This window comes from Poecilia latipinna, unplaced genomic scaffold (assembly GCF_001443285.1).
Source record: "Poecilia latipinna isolate Pla-1442-1.1 unplaced genomic scaffold, P_latipinna-1.0 Scaffold436, whole genome shotgun sequence".
Taxonomy (NCBI): domain Eukaryota; kingdom Metazoa; phylum Chordata; class Actinopteri; order Cyprinodontiformes; family Poeciliidae; genus Poecilia; species Poecilia latipinna.
In genome coordinates, this window is record NW_015113052.1 from 320,117 (window position 1) to 330,966 (window position 10,850).

The following is a 10,850-nucleotide window of genomic DNA, read 5'->3' on the forward strand; positions in this document are numbered from 1 at the left end:
TTTTTTTTTTAAAAAAAATTAAACCTTTTTGGTAGGGGGAAATTTATTTTTAATGGGATTTAAAAAAAAAAAAAAAAAAAAAAAAAAAAAAAGTCTGGCTAGTAACTTTTTTTTCCAGTGAGGGGGAAAAAAAACATGCGAACCAGCCTACCTGTGAGATGTAACCTGGGGGTACGTGTATCGGGGGGATTGACCCATTCGGGGACATCATGGGAACCTCAGCAGGACCTGCAAGGGGGAACAACAAGTATTTACTTAACCGGGCGAGTCAAGCTAAAGCAAATTCTCATTTACATTTGTTAATTTGCAGAACACATGCAGGGACACAAACACGGCTCCACACAGAGCGCAGGGCGGACCACCAACGAGAAAACCATGTTTGCTTCAAGAGTGCCTCCAAGTGCATCGACATCATTAATGACATTACCAATGCAGTCACATTGCGCCGTTTTACAGTGCTTTGCTAAGGTTTTCATTCCTCTTGGAATGCTTAACTTTATTTTTTGCCCAATCGTCTTTACAGAACAGCTTGTGCTCGCTTAAATTGGATGGTGGGTACCTAGGGACATCGGTTTCATCAAGACTTGCAATAAATTCTTGATTGGATTTTGGTCTGTAGTTTGGGACATTTAAAGACATGCATATTATGTAATGTGAACCAAGTCCAACACATTTTGGACCAGTTTTATTTAACTCCATCCATCTTTCCGTTAATTCTTTTCCCACAAAGAAAATGGATCTTCACACCCAGACGTTGCCGCCACCACACAGTCGGCATTTTTTCTTATTTATTTTTTTAAGTTTAAAAGGTAAGCGTATCTGTAATTTTTATTTCTCTTCACAATTTTTTTTTTTTTTTTTTTTTTTTACACATCTTTGGTAGAAACGGCAGCATTATTGTACGAGACAAACACGGGGTTACACACTTTCCCTCCAAGATGAAATTTTAATCTTTCCCGTGAAAGCGAAGCACAAATATTCTAAATAGAATTAACAGACTAAAAATTGATGTTGACTTTTCCACCGTCTGCATCTCCCTTCTCCAAAAAAATAAAACCTCCCCATCCCTCTCCTCCTCTGCCTTTCCGCGATGGAGATCTGCGGCTGTTAAAGTCATCGGGACCCCTCGGGGACAGCTGGAAGCAGACCTGGCCTTAGAATAAATCACCCAGCGGAGGTGCACATGCAGAGGAGGCCCTGGCTAACCACAAACACACATGCATGAAAACATAATATTTTCAGCCCGAGTAAACACGTGTTAAAGGATTTCCACCACCTGATCTAATTTAAAGGGTTTTTCTTTTCTCTTTTTTTCTTTTTTTTTTTTTTAAAAACCAAAAAACAAAAAAAAGTTGCTTCAGATCTAAACTCTTGTGGAAAAAACAAAAACAAACTATGATATGAAGAGTTTTCGAACTTTATTTAGATGAAGTGACTACCACAAACTTCTCCCAGGGTCCTTTACTCATTTCCTCCCAAGTGACTCCAACACCTCAGTTACTGCTCTTACTCGATTCTACGTTCAATCCCAATTTTTTTTAGCCACTACTATGTGAATCTCCCTCTTTCACTCCAGCTATTACTCACATCCGTCATCCCCTCACTTCATTCCTCCTATAATGCATCTTTTCCACATTCCCCCCCTTGATGGTCATCTTCTTTCCTCCTCCTCCTCCCTTTCCGCCAGTGCCCGTGCTCCCTTCCCTTCACTTCTCGACCGCACAAACGGGTAACGCTCATGCAAACACAACCAGAGTAAAGTCTTCAGTGTGGGTGCAGTGAGTCGGCCGCAGGTAGTCAGAGACAGGCCTCATTCAGCGCCGTCTGCTTCCTTACCGTGGGGAGCGAGACTGGATATGAAAGTGCTCATTGAGAAGAAGGTCATAGCAGAGGGAGAGCACACACACACACACTCCCTCCAAACCGCTTTCCATTGCTGCTCACAGCACACTTTCCCCATTGCTCACACATACTCCTCACAGTTACCGTCTCTCAGACACACATTCTTAGCAAACAGACGTATGTTTAGACAGTCTCTCCAGCCTCCATGCTCTTCACTCAGCAAACGGCAGCATTCCTCAGTTCATACACACACACAGACGTATATATACTCACAGAAAATTCCCATCTTTGGCCCCCAGGACTGGACCCAGCAGGCCTAACTACTCCCCCCACCCCACTAACCCATCCCTAAAGTACAAGACACTCTTTGTCCCGCTACTCCTCATACACTGCTGTAAGCCGCACAATATTGAGACTTGTGTTTAGAAAAGCTCAGCAGAGTTGTACTGCGCGTGTGTGTGTGTGTGTGTGTGCTGTGTGTGCATGTGAGAGGGATCTAGTGTGTGCGATAACGTCACCTTCGGGGTCTCGTCTCTAGCTTTACCCTCTAAAGCACCACAAATAAAGTCGTGGCTTCCTCTGCTTAATCCTGCTGGAATCCCAGACAACAGAGTTCCACCAGCTCCCCCCACTCCCACTCCGTAGCGCACTCATCTACCATCTGTTGCTGCTTCCACTTCCGACTGCTGGAGCAGTTAGGTCAGAGGATGAGGATGAGAACGAGGTCAGGTGATGCGTGTGGCACAATGCAATTTGAAATTGTCTGGGCATCAGCCTTTGCAATCTGACCATTCTAGGACATTCATGCAACACCTGGCAAACTCATTCACACCACTTTAAGTTTTCGGGATTTTGTCCCGTTACAACCACAAACTGCACCACAAAAAAAATAAATTAACTGATAAAACTAGTAATCTTATCTCAAAAATCAAGATTTCCTATCAGAGAAGGCAAAAAGCCAAGTGCCATCAGATCATGCTCACTATGTGGTGTGGAAGTTGTTACTGATGGAGGAAGACAATGTTTTAATATCATACAAATATGGGACAGAAAAATGTAATTTTATATACATTTCAGTTTTATTGTACAAATATTTTAAAGAACAAAGCTAGTTCTAAATCAAATCCAAAGGACCTAAATTCACAGCGTAATGGAGCCATTTTTATTAACTACACACCCAAGCTCACATGCACATCACTGTAGACTTTCGGTTCCATCACATAAGGCAATTCACAGAGAACTTGCCGTAGTCGCCATGTGTACAGAACAGGAACGAGCTTGCAATGAACATGTGGTTTTTTTTTTCTTCTTCTTTTTTTACCACCTGGGTGGTGAGGAGTTGCAGCCGTAGCACGTTATAGATGGGAAAACAAAAACCCGTGCAACACCGGAAAAGGTCTCGGTACGCAATGTATGCTGGGAAAAAAAAAGTTCCAGTACCCAAAATGGTAAACTTTATGCGCTCTGATGCATACTGGCCCCGTTACAGTACTGGGACAAGACTGTTTTCTGTATCAGTAAGGTGCTTAGAGTGAGAGGAAACTGTTGGAAGCTATTTAAAGGAAGGAAAATGCATGTCTAGACATGTCAGTCATTCATCCAGACTGCGAAGAGAAAGACTGACAAAGAAGGACGCTTCCAACAGATAGCAGGAAGCGTCTGCCATCTGCCAAAGACATTACAGCTTTATAGCATTTTACCTCAGTCTATCATGTTGGATTGGAACATGCTGGCAACTAAGTGGAAATAAAAGAGTTCAAGTAAAGACTCATGTTCCCTAGGAGATGCTGCCGTTTTTGTGCAAGCTGTGCTGGTTGTGTTAATCACTAATCCATGAGTCTATGGCCAGTTTAAAATTGTGTCCGTTACTTTTCTGAAAATAATATTAAGGTAATCTTCATAAGACAGCTGTAAATTTCATAACCTCTGATTTAATGTTAACACAAAGTAGTCAGTCCCCAGTTTGTTTTTTTTAACCTTTAAAGAGCTCCCATTGTGATAAATCTCAGCCTGTAGCAAATCTTTATCTGCTGTCCTTTAGGGAAGGTGGATCAATGGATCCTCTGTCCTCTGTGTGCTGAAGACGAGTGTCAAATGTGAGGCTGTGGGTCCCGGCAGCTAAAGCGAGACCGAAACTGGATTATGAAAGAAAGCAGCAAATCTACAACAGAAGTGATTAAGGCGGCAAGACTTAAGATGCTGCCATGGCCCAGTCAAAGTCCAAATTCACAAACCTCACTAAAATGAAGGCAAGTTGTAGAGGGAAAAAAAAAAAAAAAAAATTGATCAGGATTTCTTCAAAGATGTAAGAGTTTAATGAAGTCAAAAAGAATCTCACTGCAGAGAGTTAATGTTGCTCGAGTTCATTCTACAAATTATTGAATCTTAATGTGTACTTAGTTTTTTCAGTCATAGCTGAATGACATGATATAAACAGATTTATTTCCCAACATGAGCCACTGTCCTAAGAGAAGCGAAAGACCAGAAAAATGGCAAGAAGAAAAGCTTAGCTTTTTTTGTTTGGTGTCAAAAATAAAATAAAAAGACAGAAACGGTAAATCTCAGGGCAGGCCAGAGGAAGCAGGTGTTTCCTCAGGTGTTTTATGGGAGGCTACTCTGAAACTGTAAAAGCATAGAAGTTTTCTTTTTTGTCAGCAAAACAGAAAATGATGTGTTGCAGCAAAACTGCTCCTTTTTTCCTGGTAAATGATAACGCAGCACATCTCCTGCAGTGCTAATAAATTACGCTGGAGTCTCACCTCTGAATGTTTGACCTGCGTTACTAAAAGTTTACACGAGAAATAAACACATAAATCTACGGTAAACAACCCGCCTCGCGCTTTGCCACACACAGGCATAAACACACAAACTCACAGCTACGCTGCTCCTGAACTGGCCCATCCAGAAAAGGGAAAAAAAAAAAAAAAAAAAAAAAGGGCCCGCAAAGGAGACCAGCCTGTGATTCTGTCCAGCTGCCCATACATCCATCCAAACGCAGAGAGGGAGACAGAGACGGAGAGGAGATGATGCAACAGTTCAGATGTTTCTCATGATGCAGCTGTCAAAGACAGCTGTGTTAGGGCCCCAAGAAAACAAAACACGCCATCAAACCCAGAAAGAGTGGCCACACACACACACACACACACCCAATTACTTGCATCCCTAAAAATGCAGCAGCTTAAGCGCAGGCATTCATCCTCATCTATAGATCAGTCAAGACTGATGACAGTAAATTTAGGTCAACTGTGTGAATCGCTGCTCCAGTGGCGCCCCAAAGAAGAGAAGCACTTTCTTTCCTTCTTTCCAATCATTCCCCTCATCCATGCACATGTGGTCAACACATTGGAAGGAAACACAAACCCTCCTGGGAAAGCATGTGTGAGCGTTTGTATGTGCGGGGCGTTGGTATCCAACCAACGGAGCCTGTTAGCCAGCTGACCTACATACACACCGACTTGACACGAAACGATTTCCCAACACAGCAAAAACGAATTAAAATACCGATACCTATGAGTTTTAACCGTTAATTGATCTCTGTGTGCACTACCCATGCGTGTGTGCATGTGCATGTGTGTGTGTCTGGGTCTGGGTCAGTTGTGACGTGGCGTTGCCTGGAAGTTATGTAAGCATAAGCAGGGTAATGTTATCTGTCCTTGGAGCTCTGAGAGCAAGACACTCCCACGACAGTTTCCTCTACAGTCAGGCCAACACACACACACGGTACCACTCCACATAGGCCATTCTCTTTAGAGTGTATGGTTGCATTTCAGACGATAAACATATTTCAGCATCATTTAAGTGACTACAATGTGGAGCATGACGGAAAGTCCGAGACAGAAAAGGAAGCAAATAAAAAGGAGAGATAATGTGGTTAAGCAGGAAATGTGGGAGACAACTTAAAAATAGCACAGAGTGCTAAATATACACACACACACAGCTTGTGCTGCGTGGGCAAAGAAACACACATCGCAACGCCCAGAAGTTCATCTCCAGTGAGTCAAAGATCTTTCTTCTCCCCCCCGCCCCTAAGCAGGGTGGGGCTTGGTGATTGGGGAGGAAGTCTAGTCTTCCTGCACCACCCTGCCTTCAGTCCATTATTCTCATGACACCGATACGCTGCAGAATGATGCACAATCGGGTTCACATCAGCCCACATACACAGAAACGGGTTCTGAAACTTCAGGATAATTTCCCTGATGCCGTGTCTGCAGTTCGAAACGTCTGTCTGATTGGACGCCGGAGAAAACTTTCCTCTGGCTGTTCCCTCCTTTTGCTGCACACTGCCGATTAGCTGGCTGCAATGAGGCTGCAAAACTTTCCCCTCACTTGCAACAAACAAATTCAACTAACGATTTCTACTTGGGTATAATATGAACAATCAAGGTGGGAATACTTAAAAAAAAAAAAAGCCCCACCCATCACTTTTAAAACAAGTAATGTTTTAAAAGTACAGATGGCAAACTTTACGCGGCACGTCATAAAAACGCGTCATATTCTGACATAAAAATTAGTCATATGGACCAGGCACAGGCCGTTTGACAGGATGTCTAATTTTAAAAACTTATGGCAAAGTCCTTCTAATTTGATGACAGAGTGTTGAGTTTTCTGTGGCTTTGTGAGGCAGAGTACTGCACCCACATATTGCTGTGCACTGCCGATCAGCTGGAAGAGAGCAAAAAGCCTGTTTAATTCAGTTGTTTTAGCTACAGATAACACTATAACCGTAATAATTAAGATTACTGTAAGAATCTAAGAGGCCAATGTGTATTTAGGACTAACGCATCATATTTTCAATGTTACAAACAGACTGACATGTCACATGCGTTTTATTCAACAGTTATTTGAGCGGGCTGGCCAAGCTTAAAGATGGCACAGATTAAAAACCGGTTTTTAGTGTGTGTGTGCAGGTAGGTGTAAACGCATTCCTTGAGACGAGGGAGCCACTCCACTATAAGCCTCTAAGCTCAAAATTGCATAACAGTGCCTCAAGGAAATCAGTAGAAAGCCTTATCAGCCAAGCCAGCTGATGAAGTTATAAACTGCATGATGACATCATCAGCATATGACATCAGCATGATACAAGGAAGTGTTTGCCAAGTGTTGCTTGCAGAAATCAGATGCGTTTTCCTGGCATCTGGCTCTTGCCTTTTATGTACAGAAGACAAAAAAAAAATGAAGTCATGACTTGATAAAAGCAATATAATACAGTAAATATGAGTAGATGCAAGACTGGTACACCGAGTTACGTGCTGCTGGTTATCAGAGATGAAAATTTCAAGCCACAAAATCATTTAGGGTTAGGTTTAAAATACAGTCAAAGTTCAGTTTTTGTCCTAATTTCACAGAAATATGAAGCTGCATTTAGCAGCTTTATAATTCAGCTTTGTGGTGATACATGAAACCAACCGATCCAAAATTATATGTAATAAGATACCAGAGCCCCATAGATTTATGAAATAAATCCATAGGCTTAAAGAAATTTGTGCAAGAACACCCATTGTTTTTCAAATATGGTATATATTTTATTCCACGAGCATCCCTTTTATTCTTTTTTTCCCCCACATTTATTACTTTGTCAACAGGTCTTCTACTTTATGTTCTTAATTTGTTATCCAGCCATCGGTCCACTATCCGACACGCTTATCCCTAGCTGCTAGTCGATTTGCGAGGGGTACTGGTGCCAATCTCAACAAGCGAGAGGCGGGGTACGGTCTAGACCGGCCACCAGTCCATCGCAGAGCTAATTTATTACACTATACACCATGTGATATTCAGTGTAACTGCAGCTATATGTTAAAGTTTTGAAATGTTACTCAGCCGTCCAATTTAAACGTGTCCCAGGCAGGAGTATCCTGTTGGCCTCTATAATTCTTGCTTTACATTTTCCATTTTATTAAGAAAAATAAGATGTTTAAGCTTTGATGTCTTCAAATAAAGGCAATTAGAATCTTTTCAGGGTTTTTTTTAAAATCCCTTTTAGCCAACATTTACTAAAACTGCTGTATTTACATAATGCATGACTTGATTCATGATGTAATTTAAATTCATAACAGAGGAAAGGGAGAACATTGCCAATCTGAAAGTAAAAAAAGCAATAGATTTGTTTTTGAGCAGGTCTATAACTTCTGTGCATCCATTTATACATTTCTTTTCAATTTAATGTCCAAACCTAATTAGGTTTTATTTTCCTGACATTAAAACAAACAAATGCTACTTTATTCTGGTATCTGCAGCATATTATCCGTGTGCGAGTGGCCGTCAAGACTGCAATCCATGGTCTGTTTAGCATGTGTGGTTGCCAGCCCATATCTCCACCCAACCCGGATCCCTCTCTGGTTTTCCCCCACCCAGAGGAGGGGTGCCGTCGGGCGACCTACTTCTACTGCTGGGCCCGCTCCAGAAAACGGCAACGTAACGTCTGGAGGGACACCGAACCCAGCCGCGCTTTGTTCTCAAAATCCTAAACATGTACAAACACACAGCCCAACAGCTGTGCACATAGTCATGAGGCAGTCGAAGGCACGCACAGGAATTCGTGCAACAAGACCAGAAACAGATTTCCAGTCGCACACACCTGGCCACATGTCGGCAAACTCTTTTGAGCGCCCCGCCGACATGAAAGCAACGCGGTGGTCCGTCCGACTGCAGAGCACGGCGACATTTCAACGGCTGCGCCGACATAAACCACGGTCACCTCGGCTTAAAACATCAGAGAACAGACTCACTTCCAGACATAACAAGTCGCGTTCTTGCCCCCGCTGTTCTTTTCTAACATCACCCAACAACTCTGTTCCGAAGCCTGCAGATAGGCTTGTTTTGGGAATGGTATCCAAGCTACAGCGGCTGCATGGATACGGCATACTGTACTCTACTTATCACTCAAGTATTCGCAAACATTCAAATTCACGCGCACACACACCGACGCACGCACACACACACAAAAAAGCATGCAATTAAACACACAAAGATACACAAGTCAGACACTTGTGACTCATTGTATCCATTCCCTTATTAACTCTGCATGTGTACTAGAGAAGAGAGCGAGAGAAAGAAGTGCAACAGCTGTTGGGTTATAAACAAACTCAGAGTCATGAAACGCTTTCCTGACATTGCTCCGATCTCCCCTTAAATCCACAATGCTCCCACCTTGCCACCCCCCCATCACCACCACCCAAAACCAACGTCCCGGTTTGGACTGCAGCTGTACTTCCTTCCCCCCCTCCCTCCCTCCCGCCCTGCCCTCTGCCATTCAACACGCTTCTCTCCCATCTATCCACATGTTAATATGGGGGCATTCCTGGAGTGTGAGTCACAGTCTGAACAGTAACAAGTTTGTGTCCACCACAGAGCGCTGCGGGGAAAGAGTGCGCACTGATAAGAAGGGAGAAGAGAGAAGAAATGGAGAAGCTATGCGTACGTCAGTGGAAAGGCAGAAAGTGGGCTGGAAAGGCTAGATTAGCAGGGACTTTCCCTCAAACCCTTGAAATTCTATTTCTGCCTCTGCAATGCGCGCACGGATGCCAAAAAAGGTTCAACCCGGGAACAGATGTGGTGGACACCGTGTATATATGCAAGAGCAGAAGAGTCACCGTCGTCTCAGGTCGTTCCTTGACTTCTCTTGGCTCCTACTGAAACGCGCGTCCCATCTGATCAGCGAGGGCAAAAAAAAAAAAAAAAAAGGGGGGCTTCCCTATGAAACTCACACACATGATGTAAACAATGACTTGTGGAACTTGAAGCTGTGCAGAGGAACTCTGTCACATTTTGAAAGCAGTCCTCTTCAAAGCATTTAAAATTTGAAGTGGGAATAATCTAATCCTTGTAAATATAGCAACCCGATTTGAAGCAAAATAGATATTTTTCATAGATATTCTTCACACTAATAATTAATCAGCATTTCAGTTGCTGAACTTTTACCCTCCTTGATGCCCACAACTGTTTTGTATTTTGTCAAAGAGGCAGGAAGCTGAAGATCAAACACTGACGAGGGCATTACAATGATTAAAAAGACAGAAAGGAGTCAAGAAAATGTAGCCAACTGGCATCACTTTCACATGTTTGCCTACACTGCAGCCCTGAAGGATGCCTTATGTGGCATACGTTTATATTTTGCTCCCCTTTCCTCTGAAGTTAACAGTTCTTCTGTGTGCAACTAAACCTCAGTATAGATCTAGCTGTGCTTCAAGCGCCTCGCAAATTTGCTAGAGAACATTAGTGAACAACGAGCGTCACACGAAGACCAGGGAAGACAGCAGACAGGTCAGGGATGAAACTGTGGCGGTGTGTAAGGTGGGGTTAGGCTTTAATCCAAAGCTCAGAAGAATGAATCTGTTGACAGGACAGTTGTTGCCCGCAACTCCACAAACGCGATCACTAAAGAAAAGCAAACGGCAACTGAAAAGAGGGAGCTTTGGTCGCATCAGTCGGATGGTTGGAGTCAAGTAGAGGGGAAATCCTGGAGAAAAACGTGTTAGAAGCTGCAGAGATGAGGCATGTTTAACACCTAAACATGCAGCCAAAGCTACCTTGGAGCGGTTTACATGAGAGGGTATTCATGCAATACCCTCTCATGTGAAAGCCCAGTGAAAGTCCAGTTCGAAATTCAATTGATAAGTGAAATTAGATGGTCCCCTGCTTCTTCTCTTTGCAGTCTGGTTGAGCTTGCGTTATATTGCAAAGAAGAATCTGCAAAAAAAAAAAAAAAGTCGACAGCAAGAGTCCCGAAAACACTCATAGGGACTGGGAATGCAACACTTTCAGTCTTTTTTTTTCTTTTAATTTGCTTATTAAGTCACAATTGTGCAGTTCTTTATATTGGTGTTCAATATAAAATCCCAAAAAAAGACATTGTGTGGTTGCAACAAGAAAAAATGTGGAAAAGTTTAAGGTGCATGACTACTTTTGCAAGGCACCGTGAGGAAACGCGTGCAGATCTGCTAGACAAAAAAAAAAAAAAAAAAAAAAAAAAAACCAATTTAAAAAAAAGAAAAATTATAAAAAAATTTAAA

General features: G+C 42.6%; 1 protein-coding gene across 5 annotated transcripts in view; it reads right to left on the reverse strand.

The window, feature by feature from the left end:
• Nucleotides 1-10,850, reverse strand: part of fndc3ba (fibronectin type III domain containing 3Ba) — an 80,208-nt gene that overhangs the window by 55,992 nt on the left and 13,366 nt on the right. For all 5 annotated transcript variants that reach the window (XM_015038293.1, XM_015038292.1, XM_015038291.1 and 2 more), the window contains exon 3: nt 152-228. In XM_015038293.1, the coding sequence (XP_014893779.1) occupies nt 152-228 (77 nt within the window). The remainder of the gene's footprint in view (nt 1-151; nt 229-10,850) is intronic.